General features: G+C 46.0%; 1 protein-coding gene across 1 annotated transcript; it reads left to right on the plus strand.

The window, feature by feature from the left end:
- The first annotated feature begins 9,759 nt into the window (after positions 1 to 9,759).
- On the plus strand, positions 9,760 to 15,537 carry LYZL4 (lysozyme like 4). Its single transcript, XM_089919877.1, has 3 exons — positions 9,760 to 10,172; positions 10,277 to 10,477; positions 15,176 to 15,537. Exons 1-3 carry the CDS (start codon positions 10,034 to 10,036, stop codon positions 15,298 to 15,300), a joined length of 465 nt encoding a protein of 154 aa, XP_089776003.1. The 5' UTR covers positions 9,760 to 10,033; the 3' UTR covers positions 15,301 to 15,537.
- Positions 15,538 to 15,816: the final 279 nt, after the last annotated feature.

Consider the following 15,816-nt stretch of genomic DNA (forward strand, 5'->3'; position numbering starts at 1 on the left):
GCCACTGCCAGGGTCCCGTGATCCAGGGACAACTTCCCCGGGAGAACGCACGGCGCGCCTCAGGCTGGTGCAACGTCACGCTGGCCTCTGCCGCCGCAGGCTCGCCCCGCACTGCGTGCCCCTCCCTCCTCCTGGCCTGAGTGAGCCAGAGCGCCCGAATCAGCTGCTCCCTTAACCCCGTCCTGTCTGAGCGAAGAACAGACGCCCTCAGGCGACTTACACGCAGAGGCGGAGCCAAACCCAAAGCTGAACCCAAGGAGCTGTGCGAACAAAGAAGAGAAACGGAAATTTCTCCCAGCAGCCTCAGATGCAGCGGATTAAATCTCCACAATCAACTTGATATACCCTGCATCTGTGGAATACCTCAATAGAGTACGAATCATCCCAAACTAGGGAGGTGGAGTTTGAGAGCAAGATATATTTCCCCTTTTCCTCTTTATGTAAGTGTGTATGTGTATGCTTCTGTGTGAGATTTTGTCTGTAGAACTTTGCTTTCACCATTTGTCCTAAGTTTCTGTCCGTCCGTTTTTTTTCTTTTCTAAAAATTGTTTTCTTATTAACTATGTTTTACTTTAATAACTTTATTTTATTTTATCTTCCTTTTTTAAATTTTATCCTCTTTCTTTCTTTCTTTCTTTCTTTGTACTTTTTCTCCCTTTTATTCTGAGCCGTGTTGATGAAAGGCTCTTGGTGCTCCAGCCAGGAGTCAGTGCTGTGCCTCTGAGGTGGGAGAGCCAACTTCAGGACACCAGTCCTCAAGAGACCTCCCAGCTCTACATAATAGCAAATGGCGGAAACCTCCCAGAGATCTCAATCTCAACACCAAGACCCAGCTTCACTCAACGACCAGCAAGCTACAGTGCTGGACACCCTATGCCAAACAACTAGCAAGACAGGAACACAACCCCACCCGTTAGCAGAGAGGCTGCCTAAAATCGTAAAAAGGCCGCAGACACCCCAAAACACACCACCAGACGTGGACCTGTCCACCAGAAAGACAAGATCCAGCTTCATCCACCAGAACACAGGCAGTACTCCCCTCCACCAGGAAGCCTACACAACCCACTGAACCAACTGTAGCCACTGGGGACAGACACCAAAAACAACGGGAAGTACGAACCTGCAGCCTGCAAAAAGGAGACCCCAAACACAGTAAGATAAGCAAAATGAGAAGACAGAAAAACACACAGCAGATGAAGGAGCAAGGTAAAAACCCGCCAGACCTAACAAATGGAGAGGAAATAGGCAGTGTACCTGAAAAAGAATTCAGAATAATGATAGTAAAGATGATCAAAATCTTGGAAATAGAATAGAGAAAATGCAAGAAACATTTATCAAGGCCCTACAAGAAGTAAAGAGGAAACAAGGAATGATGAAAAACACAATAAATGAAATTTAAAATACTCTAGAAGGGATTAATAGCAGAATAACTGAGGCAGAAGAATGGATAAGTGACCTGTAAGATAAAATACTGAAAATAACCACTGCAGAGCAGAATAAGGAAAAAAGAATGAAAAGAAGTGAGGACAGTCTCAGAGACCTCTGGGACAATATTAAACGCACCAACATTCGAATTAATGTGGTCTCAGAAGAAGAAGAGAAAAAGAAAGGGACTGAGAAAAGATTTGAAGAGATTATAGTTGAAAACTTCCCTAATATGGGAAAGGAAATAGTTAATCAAGTCGAGGAAGCACAGAGAGTCCCATACAGGATAAATCCAAGAAGAAGCATGCCAAGACACATATTAATCAATCTATCAAAAATTAAATACAAAGAAAACATATTAAAAGCAGCAAGGGAAAAACAACAAATAACACACAAGGGAATCCCCATAAGGTTAACAGCTGATTTTTCAGCAGAAACTCTGCAAGTCAGAGGGAGCGACAGGACATATTTAAAGTGATGAAGGAGAAAAACCTACAACCCAGATTACCCAGCAGGGATCTCATTCAGATTTGATGGAGAATTTAAAATCTTTACAGACAAGCAAAAGCTGAGAGAGTTCAGCACCACCAAACCAGCTTTACAACAAATGCTAAAGGACTTCCCTAGGCAAGAAACACAAGAGAAGGAAAAGATCTACAATAACAAGCCCAAAACAATTAAGAAAATGGGAGTAGGAACATACATATTGATAATTACCTTAAATGTAAATGGATTAAATGCTTCCATCAAAAGTTACAGACTGGCTGAATGGATACAAAAACAAGACCCATATATGTGCTGTCTACAAGAGACCCACTTCAGACCTAGGGACACATACAGACTGAAAGTGAGGGGATGGAAAAAGATATTCCATGCAAATGGAAATCAAAGGAAAGCTGGACTAGCAATTCTCATATCAGACAAAATAGACTTTAAAATAAAGATTATTAAAAGAGACAAAGAAGGACACTACTTAATGATCAAGGGATCGATCCAAGAATAAGATATAACAATTGTAAATAGTTATGCACCCAACATAGGAGCACCTCAATACATAAGGCAAATACTAACAGCCATAAAAGGGGAAAGTGACAGCAACACATTCATAGTAGGGGACTTTAACACCCCACTTTCACCAATGGACAGATCATCCAAAATGAAAATAAATAAGGAAACACAAGCTTAAAATGACACATTAAACAAGATGGACTTAATTGATATTCATAAGAAATGCCATCCAAAACCAACACAATACAAATTTCCTCAGTATTCATGGAAAATTCTCCAGGATAGATCCTATCTTGGATCACAAATCAAGCCTTGGTAAGTTTAGGAAAATTGAAATTGTATCAAGTATCTTTTCCGACCACAATGCTGTAAGACTAGATATCAATTACGGGAAATGATCTGTAAAAATTACAAGCACATGGAGGCTAAACAATACACTAGTTAATAACGAAGTGATCACTGACGAAATCAAAGAGGAAATCAAAAAATACCTGGAAACAAATGACAATGGAGACACGACAACCCAAAACCTATTGGATGAAGCAAAAGTATTTCTAAGAGGGAAGTTTATAGCAATACAATCCTACCTTAAGAAACAGGAAACATCTCGAATAAACAACCTAAACTTGAACCTAAAGCAATTACTGAAAGAAGAACAAAAAAACCCAAAGTTACCAGAAGGAAAGAAATCATAAAGATCATTTCAGAAATAAATGAAAAAGAAATGAAGGAAACGATAGCAAAGATCAGGAAAACTAAAATCTTGTTCTTTGAGAAGATAAACAAAATTGATAAACCATTAGCCAGACTCATCAAGATAAAAGGGGAGAAGACTCAAATCAATAGAATTAGAAATGAAAAAGGAGAAGTATCTACTGACACTGCAGAAATACAAAAGATCATGAGACATTACTACAAGGAACTCTATGCCAATAAAATGGACAACCTGGAGGAAATAGACAACTTCTTAGAAATGCACAACCTGCCTAAAGTGAATCAGGAAGAAACAGAAAATATGAACAATCCAAACACAAGCACTGAAATTGAAACTGTCATATGGGTTGAAGAGCTAAATAGACATTTCTCCAAAGAAGATATACAGACTGCCAACAAACACATGAAAGAATGCTCAACATCATTAATCATTAGAGAAATGCAAATCAAAACTACAATGAGATATCATCTCATACCAGTCAGAATGGCCATCGTAAAACAGTCTAGAAACAATAAATGCTGGAGAGGTTGTGGAGATAAGGGAGCACTCTTGCACTGCTGCTGGGAATGTGAATTGGTACAGCCACTATGGAGAACAGTATGGAGGTTCCTTAAAAAACTACAAATAGAACTACCATATGACCCAGCAATCCCACTACTAGGAATATACCCTGAGCAAACCATAATTCAAAAAGAGTCATGTACCAAAGTGTTCATTGCAGCTCTATTTACAATAGCCAGGAGATGGAAGCAACTTAAGTGTCCATCATCGGATGGATGGTTAAAGAAGATGTGGCACATATATACAATGGAATATTACTCAGCCATAAAAAGAAACGAAATTGAGTTATTTGTAATGAGGTGGTTGGACCTAGAGCCTATCATACAGAATGAAGTAAGTCAGAAAGAGAAAGACAAATACCGTATGCTAACACATATATATGGAATTTAAGGGAAAAAATGTCATGAAGAACCTAGGGGTAAGACAGGAATAAAGACACAGATCTACTAGAGAATGGACTTGAGGATATGGGGAGGGTGAAGGGTAAGCTGTGACAAAGCTAGAGGGAGGCATGGATATATATACTCTACCAAATGTAAGGTAGATAGCTAGTGGGAAGAAGCTGCATAGCACAGGGAGATCAGCTCGTGCTATGTGACCGCCTGGAGGGGTGGGATAGGGAGGGTGGGAGGGAGGGAGATGCAAGGCCGAAGAGATATGGGGACATATGTATATGTATAACTGATTCACTTTGTTATAAAGCAGAAACTAACACACCCTTGTAAAGAAATTATACTGTAATAAAGATGTAAAAAAAAAAAGACGGGAATAAAGACACAGACCTATTACAGAATGGACTTGAGGATATGGGGAGGAGGAAGGTAAGCTGTGACAAATTGAGAGAGTGGCATTGACATATATACATTACCAAACGTAAAATAGATAGCTGGTGTGAAGCAGCTGCATAGCACAGGGAGATCAGCTCGGTGCTTTTTGACCACCTAGCAGGGTCAGATAGGGAGCGTGGGAGAGAGGGAGACACAAGAGGGAAGATATATGAGAACATAAGTATATGTATAACTGAGTCACTTTGTTATAAAGCAGAAACTAACACACCCTTGTAAAGCAATTATACTCCAATAAAGATGTAAAATAAAATAAAATGAAATGAAAATAAAAGGTAATGAGAATACACTGATGTAGACAACAAACTTATGGTTACCAGGCGGGAAGGGGGAGGGAGGAAGGGATAAAGTAAGAGATTGGGACTGACATATACAAACTACTATATATAAAATAGATAAGTAATAAGGACCTACTGTATAACACAGGGAATGCTACTTAGTACCCTATAATGGCCTATATCAGAAAAGAATCTTAGAAAAGGTGAATATATGAATATGTATAACTGATTCACTTTGCTGTATACCTGAAACTGACACAACATTGTAAATCAACTATATTCCAATAAATTTTTTTTAAAAAAATAAAAAAAAAAACAAAAAACGGGATAAGGAACCCAGCAGGAACCACCTCACACCAAAGGGCCCACATCACAAAGGGGATGAGGAACCAAGCAGGAATCACCTCACAGCAAACGGGCCACATCACAAAGTGGATGAGGAACCCAGCAGGAACCATCTCACACCAAAGGGTCCACATCACACACGGGATGAAACCAAGGAGGAACCACCTAATACCAAAGGGCCCACAACACAAAGGGGATGAGGAACCAAGCAGGAACCACCTCACACCAAGGGTCCCGCATCACAAAGGGGATGAGGAACCCAGCAGCAACCACCTCACAACAAAGGGCCCTATTCACAAACGGGATGCGGAACGCAACAGGAAACACCTCACACCAAATGGTCCACATTCCAAAGGGGATGAGGAACCCAGCAGGAACCACCTCACACCAAAGGGCCCACATCACAAAGGGTCCTTATCCCTTTTGTGATAGGGGCCCTTTGGTGTGAGGTGAGTCCTGCTGGGTTCCTCATACCCTTTGTGATGGGGGAACTTTGGTGTGAGGTGGTTTCTCATCCTCTTTGTGATGAGGGCCCTTTGGTTTGCAGTGGTTCCTGCTGGGTTCCTCATCCCCTTTGCAACGTGGGCCCATAAGCTCCCGGACCGTAACGGTGGCTCCCTCCTGCGATGCCGGCACTTAAAGTCGTGATGTGTCCCCTGCTTGCTTCCTGCTCAGAGTCTCTCTCTGTTCAGCCTGAAGTCTTTCTCCTTCCATCTCAGCATCCGAGGGAGGCTTTGTCCTACACGGGCAACAACAAAAATTTTCATAGAAGAAAACACCTCCTCTCCCCTCTCCCTTTCCGCGAACACACTTTGCCTCAGACAACCCCTCAGTGAGTACACAAAAGTGGGGCTGTTTTCTTTCTGATGCCATTTCAGCTGAAGTGTGAAAATATCTTTTCAAACTAGGGAAGCAACACCACAGCTAGAAATGCTTGGATTTGAAAATAAACGCGTGGCAGATTTACACAAATCCCTTGAATCTGTCAGAGATGCTTTCAGCAGAAGGTACATTGCCTGACAAAAGGGGGCTCACGCCACAGAGCTTTGTTTTCCTTGCGTAAGAAGAAGTCTGGAGGTGGGTGACTGCTGATAGCGATTCAGGGATCAGGGGTATCAGGCTCTGATTTGGTATCAGTGTCATTTTCTAGGTCCCCTAATGTCAAATAATGGCAGCATCATCCCTCGTGAGGCTGAGTTCAAAGGGGAAGCAGGGTGGCCTCGAATGGGACTCTCTCCTTCCTTGTGTCTGTTACCAAAAGGAAATCATTCCCAGGGGCCCTCTCCTCAGTGCATTTCCCCTTACATCCTACAGGCCAGAACTAGGTCATACACCCACCCCTAGGCCAGAGACAGGGGTCCTGCCCAATTCAGGGCTCTCTGCCCACCACGGTGGTTCTTTTAGGGAGGAATGGTTTTGGCTGGGCGACCAAAAATATATTCTCAGACCTCTTTCTTTGGGCGCAGAAGCCCTGAGTTCCGGACCTGGTCCTGTTTCTGCCTTACTCAGATATGAATAACATGATGAACTGGATGCATCTTCCTCAAGCCCTGATATCGTCCCTATGGGCCACTTGCAAAGGCAGCAAAGAAGGTGAGCTGGCATCAAGGGTTTCTGCATGACACTGGCTTCACTGGCAAGAAACAGTTTTGAGAACAGGTAAACTAGATCATTTCAAAGGGAACTTCTACCTTGCATGTTTTTGAGTGTCTGTAGGATTGGCTAGCCAGCATCTTTTCTTGTCTCCAGCCTTTTTTTTTTTTTCTTTTTTGTGCAGACGCTGTACAGATATAGATGCAGATACAAACGTAATTATAGACTGTGTTATCGGGTGATGTCTGAGGAGCAGATGGAGATCCATCTGTTGGGGAAGGCTCAGGAGAAGTCCGGCTAGAGCCCAGGGCTGGGGCAAACTGAGAGGGCTCAGCCCTGCGAGAGCAGGTGAAACTCAGGGATTCAGGGCTGGCTCCCTGTCCCCGACTTAGAAGTGGCTGATCCTGGCCCCAATTCAGGGATCCTGGCTCCTGTAGTGGACTTGGGACTTGAAGCAGCCAAATTTATCTTACAGTTAGATTATAGTTGACAAATGATCTTTACAATAACCAAAGCTGTGATGGAACAGTTGGCAGGGGCCCCCTTATGCGCACATCTCTGTATTCTGGGGCTAAAGGTGGCCTTCGTGTATACGCAGGTGTTCTCCACTTGTGGGAGGAGGGATCCTAGCAGCTTTGCTGGAAGACTCAGGACCATGGAGCTTAATGATTGATGCCTTTTCCTGGGTCACCAGGCCTGGGGAACAGAATGTGAGGGGCCAGTGTGATGTTGTGTAGCTTCCCCCGTAGGGCACGAGTGACACGTAATGTCAGGCCATCCCACTACTGTCAGTGCCAAGCCTGACACCTTGGTTAGAGTGGTGCTGTCAAGACTTCTCCACGCAAAGCACATTTCCCCCTTTGTAATTAGTACAGGCCAGGGAGGGAAGGAAACTACATCAGGTTCTAGGGCTGCAGGAGAGGATGGTCCCACAGTGCGCCTTCCTCAGGGCAAGCACATCCCCTGCCACTCCCGGAACCTAGAGAATGTCCAGATAACAATAAGCACTTATGATATTGACTCCCAAGGCCACAGTTTTCTCCCCTCATGCAAATTCAGTTAGGTCATAGTAAGTGAGGAATGGGTACTGATGCATTATTCCTGGCAGAGTGATTATAGCATCAGAGCTTCTGGGGATCCCAGGACCCAGCCAGGGCCGCTCCCCTGGAAAACCTCCCAGAAGCAGCGTGTGGGTGCCCCATAGTAGAAATGAACATACCCTCACTCTGTCCACTCTGACAGAAGCTTGTTTGGGGGTAACTCCAAATGACATAAATGGGGAGATTATCCTGGAGAGTCTGGGTGAGCCTGTGTAGTCACATGTGTCCTTAAAAGCAGGAGGGGAGGCAGAAGGTGAGTCCATGAGATACAACGATGGAAGGAGAGGCAGATGAGATTCAGCGTGAAAGAGAGACCCTTGCTGTCTCTGAAGTTAGAGGAAGGAGGTAGAGTCCAGAAATGCAGATGGCCCCTGGCAGCTAGGAATGACCCTCAGCTGACAGCTGGCAAGGAAACAGAGATCTCGGTGCTACAGCTACAAGGACCGTATTCTGCCAACAGCCCAAATGAGCAAGGGAGTGGATCCTTCTTTAGGGCCCCCAGAAAGGAGCATGGCCCTTCCAACACCTTGCTTTTAGCCTGGTGAGCCCTGTTAGACTTCTGACCTATAGAGCTTTGAGTTCATACATCTGTGTTGTTTTAGCTGCTAAGCTGGAGGTGACCTGTTATAGCAGGAATAGAAAACTAATACAAATGTGCTGGTGACCAACCCCTCCCTGTTTCAGAATACCCTGGTGCATAGCAACTGATGTCATAGAAAAGATTCTAGAAGAGCAGGTCACGAAGAAGGACTTAGGGTTTGGAAGCTCTTGGGTGAGGGCAAACGGGTGATCAAGGAAGTGACCTCTGAAAAATCCCGGGAGCGGAGTGTAGATAGAGCGACTTTCCTGCAATAAACGTTGAGCCTGTTGCAGTGGCTGCTCTTCCCTTCCCCTGAGGAGGCACCAAGGGCCTGCAGAAGGATGGTAAGTGGGTGTACGGTGGGCACGAACTGGGACAGGCATGACTATTCCTGCAGGAGATGCACATCAGCACATTCACTTATTGCTCATCCGATGACAGTTCTGTTGGGAAGAGTAGGTTTTTGTTCAATCATTCATTCATTCATTCACTGATCAAAGATTCACTGAGCACCTACCGTGCCCCAGGTTCTGTTCTAAGTTCTGAGGCTAAAGCAGAGGACAAGACAGGCCAGTTTTCTGCATGCCTGGTGTTTACACTCTGGTATGGGAGGTAGACAAATGAACGAGGAACTTTCTGAAATTTACTTATATTGTGAAGAAAATGAAAACTATTTTCTGGGATGGGGAAGTGCTCAGACAATCCTATTTGAAGTGGTGAGCTTGTTTGAGCTGAGACCATGACAGGAAAGAGCAAGCTCTGTGGTGGCTGGGGGAATCATGTTCCAGGCAGAAGGGATAGCAGGTGCAAAGGACTTGGGTGGGAATGAGATGGGCAGGTACAACGAAATGTGCAAGGTGACTGTGACGGTGTGAAGGTGAACAAGAGGAAGAGAGGAGTGAACGCAGAGGTGCTGTGAGGCTAAGAGACTTCTCTGCTCTTTCCAGTGACGACCCAGCTAATCACTGGCAGGTCCGGGCAGGTCCAGGTCTCCTTGTGAGGACAATGAGAGAAAGGGTCACTGGAGTTTGGTTTGTAGACCACAGCACAGAATATATTCCAGGATAAAAGGCAATGGTGGAAATAATTCAACATGACAGTGGCTGTTGTGCTCCTCATGGTGGGACCGTGATGAGTTATTTTTTTCTTTTCTCATTTTCTATTTTTCAAAATGTGTTTCATGAACAAGTTCTGCTTTCACAGTAAAGAGGAAAAAAGCATTTGAGCATCTGTATCTACTGTCAGGAGAAATGAGTGTGAAGAAGCAGCCATTGGGTTTTGCTGGAGGGAAAGAATGGGGGTGGGGGGTGGGAAGGAGACCTTGGAGAGAGCAGTTTCCTGGGAAAACAGGAGGTGAAGGGGAGGAGGAGAGGCAGGGCCTTGGGTACCATGGGTTTGCAGTGACACGAAACACAGAATTAGGATGGGAAGAGGTATTGTGATTAAGCCAGGAGGGCATCCCTGAATTGCACAGCCCCAGTCCCACAGCACCCTTCTCTTCGGCCAGAGTCCCAGTGATCTCGGTGAGAATTACCTGTGACTCCATCCACTCACCTGGCGGCCATCACCCTGAGCTGGAGAGGATGAAGGCGTCCATGGTGCTCTCCCTCGTTGGGTACCTGGTGGTTCCAAGTGGCGCTGCTCTCTTGGGGTGCTGTGTGGTGGCTAAAAAGCTCCACGAAGGAGGCCTGAGTGATTTTGAGGGCTACAGCCTCGAAAACTGTAAGTAGTCCCTCTCAGCCCCACTCCTCATGTCTTTTCCCACTGCCCCCTGCCCAGGCTTCCCCAGCTCTCCTCTGAGCCACACCCCTCCCGTTCCATCTTAGGGGTGTGCCTGACTGCTGCCTACGACAGCTTGCGCGGTGACTACACCAGCTATGGCCTCTTTCAGATCCGCAACCGTGACCGGTGTGACCACGGCAAGAACCGTTGCCACGTGTCCTGCTCTGGTAGATCCCTCCCTCCTTCCACCCTGGGGCCCGCGGGGGCGGCCGCATTGAGCTCAGAGGGCTGGCCAGCGTTTACAAGTTTGGAGCTGAGAGAAGGAGGGCCTGGCAAAGGCGGGGCTGAACCAAATCCAGGGTGGACCCCAGGGAGGCCAAGCAGAGCACTGCACTGCCAAAGGTCCGCGAGGAGAAGGGGCTGCGGTGAGTCAGGCTGGGCAGCCTGGGACGCAGCGATGGAGACCCACGTGCAGGTGGGCAGAGGGGGAGGCAGGGAGGAGCCTGACGGGTGAGGGCAGAGGGCTCTGGCTGGGCCTGATATAGAAGACACTCTTCTTCAAGGGGAGCGGAGGCTGCCACTTTGACAGGCAGAGTGATCACCGGGAGAAGATGGGCTGTAATTTATGTCTCATAAGAAGGTTATGTATGTTTATCTCCAGAATCCAATACAATTATCTGTAATAGAGGTGGTATTGAGTGCTGTGATGAAAATACGGTGGACTAGGTATCTTGAAAAACCCTCCCACTAGATAAAATGTAAAAAAGTAAAAAAACAAAACCAAAAAACCCCCCATCTTTTAAAGTACCTAGCTGAACTGGCAAGAAAGTAAGAAATCCCTAGAGGCTAAAGAGAGGAGCAAGAATGCAGATAGATAAGTGAAGACTGAAGCCGATGACGACCCTGGGGGTTTGAGGTCACTGTGTAGACAGGGTCTGAGCAAGGTACGTAGGCGCACTGGCAACGTCCAAAGAGACCTGAGAGCCCTGAGAGCTACCCTGTCAGCTGAAAGGGATGAGCTAGAAAACCCCAGAGGGAAGACACTCTAACGAAAGGGGTAAGACAGTCTTCCCTGGGAATTTGTGACCACAAGCCAACAGGACTCACAAGGCACCATCTAGAGGGGCTAGACCTTGTGCTAAGTACTGGGGGCAATTCAGAGGAATTGCATAGTTTTCCTGTCAGGCAGGGTGGGGAACAGAAAAAGCACAGGCTTTGAGGTCAGACAGAACCTTGGCTCTACCTCCACATAATCACTAGTTATGTGATTTGAGCCTCAGTTTTCTTATCTAGAAAATGGAGTTATGGGACTTCCCTGGTGGTGCGGTGGTTAAGAATCCGCCTGCCAATGCCAGGGACACGGGTTTGATCCCTGGTCCGGGAAGATCTCACATGCTATGGAGCAACTAAGCCCATGCACCACAACTACTGAGCCTGTGCTCTGGAGCCCACGTGCCACAACTACTGAAGCCCGCGTGTCTATAGCCCATGCTCCGCAACAAGAGAAGCCACCGCAACTAGAGAAAGCCCGCGTGAAGCGACGAAGACCCAACGCAACCAAAAATAAATAATAAAATTTTAAGAAGAAAATGGAGTTAATAATAGTACCTACCTGACAAGGCTTTTATTTTATTTTATTTGATCTTAGCAGCTTTTTTTTTTAATAAAACCCAAAAACTGGAGCAAATGTCCATCAACAATTGAATGGATAAATAGATCATGGTATACTCTTATTTAGAGACTCTTTTTAAAAACCAAAGTGCATGAAGGAACGTTTTCCTAAATATGTTCTTTTTTTTTTTCTAATCACACATTAATGGAAATGAATAAGTTACAGCTATAAGCAACAACATGGATAAATTTCACATAATGTTGAATAAAATAAGGTAGTCACACAGAGTACGTACTATATGAATCCACATATAAAGTTTAGAAACAGGCAAAACTAATCCATGAGCTACAGATCAGAATAGGGATGAGGTTTTTTTGGGGGGGAAGGGAGTGAGGGGTGCTCCCACAAGGCTTTTACAAGTTTTAAGTCCTGAGCATGGTGTCTGGTGCTTGATGAACACAATTTTCCTTTATTTAAAGAATTTACAAGATAGTTTGGGCATTAGGACTGATACATGTATGTATGCGTGCATACTATGCAGGTAAGTATGTTTGTATGCATGTATATAACAGATAAGTGCCGAATCAAAGTGACGTTTTATTCAGAAAAGGGGAGAGGGCACAGTGGGCTAGGTGGTCAGTGACAGGCTTCTAAGGACTATACTTTTGGATGAGCAGACGCAGGTTGGGAGATGAGTGTGAACAAAGTCTGGGAAGAGGATCTGTGCATGACCCCCAAGCTGTGGGTATCGGTACCATCAGGGTTGGCACTGTCTTTGCCTCCTGCCCCTTGACATGTCTTGAATGGTGGGGTCGTGGAGGAAAGCAGTGGAAGTGGAAAGCCACGTTGGGCAAAGTTGGACTAAGCCAAGGATTTGAGGTTCTGTTTTCCGGGCAACGAGGGGGCAATGAAATAATGTTTTAAGGAGAAGCAATCAGACCAGGTTATGGAAGGGGGGAGACTGTAGTGCGGGCAAGAAGGAGGGGGTCCCAGGTGGGAGGTCTTGGTTTCACGGTCCAAGGAGGGAATGGAAGGATGGATGCATAGACATGTTGGTTCTTCAGGGGCACCTCTGGGCCCTCTCACATGCTGTTCCTTCTGCCTGGAACAGTTTTCCTTCTGTGATGTCAACCCCTTTTCCTTACCTACTCCACTAGATGTCACTTGGCCCAATAACCCTCCCGTGACCCTAATCCAACACTGAATTAGATGTCCCCACTCAATGCTGCATCCCCCATGGTTCCAGGTATCCTTTGTATTATAATTGTCTATAATCTGTATCTACCCCCTTCCAGACTGTAGGCGTTATGAAGGCAGGGATGGATTTATTGTGTTTCTCATTCTATCTCCACTGCTTCTGCTATAGCCTAGCACAGGATATTCACTAAACATATACATTTTTTTGGGCTGCATCGGATCTTAGTTGTGGCACATGGGCTCTTTCTTGCAGCGCGCAGTCTTCTCTCTAGTTGTGGCGTGCAGGTTTTCTCTTCTCTAGTTGTGGCGCGTGGGCTTAGTTGCCCCGCGGCATGTGGGACCTTAGTTCCCCGATCAGGGATCAAACCCACGTCCCCTGCATTGGAAGGCAGATTCTTTACCATTGGACCACCAGGGAAGTCCCCATCATATACATTTTTAATGAAAATATCATTATAAGAATTATAAGAAAAAATCAATAGATTTAGTAAAAGATGACCACATCCTGCTAACTTCCCAGTGTTGTCTGAGAAAAATACAGGGATAGATTTATTCTTGGAATCACATGGAAGCCTCTCTAACGTGAGCCCCTGGTAGCTTCCTTGACATCACTCTGACTTAGCTGCCAAGTGGTGACATGGCATCATTCCACTTCATTTTCTTCACAGCTTTACTGAATCCAAATTTAAAGGAGACAATTGAATGTGCCAAGAAAATTGTAAGTAGCCTGTATTAATGACTTTCACCCACTCATCAAGTCCCACTGGTTTGGGACTGTAAGTGTATAGCAACCAAGATTAAGATGAAAGATCCTAAAGAAACCAAGCCATGTTTTCCTCTATATTAGAACAGTCCCTGGCACAAAATACCCTATGTTAAGTTTTTGTTAAATAAATTATAAAATAGAATTGTCATGGCTTTATACCTACATGTTGGTCCTTCTTGGAAATCATTTTGGTATTAAAATGTGAGACAGGGCGTCCACCTTTTTATTTTTCAAATGGCTGGTCGGTGGTCTCAACACCCATTATTCGTTAACCTATTTTTCTCACTAATTTAATAGACTGCATTTTAGAGTGGGAATCCCCTTGTTAATGCTAACTGTCTTCTGGGTGTTGGAAATATCTTCCATGCATAGTCTTGACTTTCCAATTAATTTGGAAGCTTGGCTGGCCCCCTAGGGCAAGCACTAATGAGCTAAAACCATCTTCATTGTATGGCACTAAGTAGAGATGTGCTGGGCCAGTCTGATCAAGGTCTCTTACGTGCTCAGGATTCCCAGTGAAGTGAGCTCTCATTAAGCTAATAAGCCGCCATGGCTTTTCCAAAGCTCAGATCAGGCTGCTCTGTGGAACTTGGGGCGGACAGGAAGGGAGAAGACCCAGGCTCCCCCCACTCGCCTCCCCAAGGAGTTCCTTCTGCAGTGCCTGCCAGGGGCTATGGAGGGCGCTGCAATTTCTGAAAATACGTCTGTGTGTGTTTTCCCTGCTGCTTTGTAGCTATGAGGGGCCAGGGGGTCGCCGCCCCTTCTCCAACTGTGTGACCCCCTACCCTGGAAGACTCATGGAGCTTCATGCCCGGTCGAGGGATGGGACGAACTGATGTCTAATGGCCTGCAGTGGCCTGGTGACTCCCACCACTTCTAGGATGGGAGAGGAGGACCTGGGGTCTGGATTCTGGCCAAGGGGCTGGGAATAGGAGGGTCATGTTTGGGGGACCAGGAGAAAAGGTTAGAGAAACTCAGTCCAGCTGACCTAGGTTGAAGAGCTGGAAGGAATTTTGGAAGGTGAGGGGTGAAGCAGGTGCATGGAAAGGTAACAAGAGGCCGTGGCTGTGGGACAAGTGTTCCAGTTTCAGGACTAGGATCTGCCCAGTACTCACCATACATGTCACAGAGCTTCTCTGATGCTCACTTCAGAGAAGCTACAAATGCTTTGCAGGGTTGGAGAAGGATTTCGCAGTTCACAGCTCAGCCTCTCCATCTTGCAGTGTGGGGTTTACGGGAAGGGGAGATGTCGTGAGCAGGATGGAGGAAGCACCAGCTCTCATGCCAGCGGGTGGTGGAGCCAGCCAGAGAGAGAGACATACTTGGGATGCAAGAAAGCTTTCAGAACTGTGCCCACTCAAATGCTCCAGGGGCCAGGCAGTGGGTTTAAATTGGCCAGCGGGGGCTGAGCTCCCTGGAGATGCCGAGCTGTGAGTATGGGGAGCCCCCTCCGGTTCTCTCTCCCTGGCCTTCCTCCCCGCAGGACCTCCTGGACCCTCAACTGCCAGGACTCTGACACTCTGGAGCGGTGGTTGGACGGATGCAAGCTGTAGCTACTGGGAAGCCCTCGCTGCACTTGCCCCTGGCATCTTCCTGGTGAAGATGCTCTCCTGTTCACTGCCTTCACTCATCCCGTTGATTATCTCACCGCTTGATGGCTCCGGGTGGAAAAGGGCAAAATTTGCTTCATCCAGGGATGCAGGATGCAGTGTAAACCACTAGTTATTCAACCTGGTTCAAAGGGCTCCGCCTGTCCTATTATACTGTGATTGTTACGACGAAAATCACTATTTACCATTATCATGCCTCCTTAGTATTTAATCTCAGGTGGAGGATTCGAAGGAAGGAAAACATCTGGAAAATAAGATGTGCCCATGATAGTCAATATTAATAGAGAAAGGAGGAAAAGATACAGAGGATGGGAAGGGGGGTCAAAGAAGAGAGGAAGAGACGCCAGCGCCAGCTACGGTGTCCACACTGGGACACACAGGTGGCAGTAAGGAGACCACAAAAATCCTCTCTGCACTTTCGTGGAGAGACTCCAGTGACAGTTGATCTTTCTTATGAAA

The sequence above is a fragment of the Delphinapterus leucas genome, chromosome 10 (assembly GCF_059928025.1).
Source record: "Delphinapterus leucas isolate spDelLeu-1000000601 "Yukka" chromosome 10, BTC_Dleu_Yukka2, whole genome shotgun sequence".
NCBI classification, from domain to species: domain Eukaryota; kingdom Metazoa; phylum Chordata; class Mammalia; order Artiodactyla; family Monodontidae; genus Delphinapterus; species Delphinapterus leucas.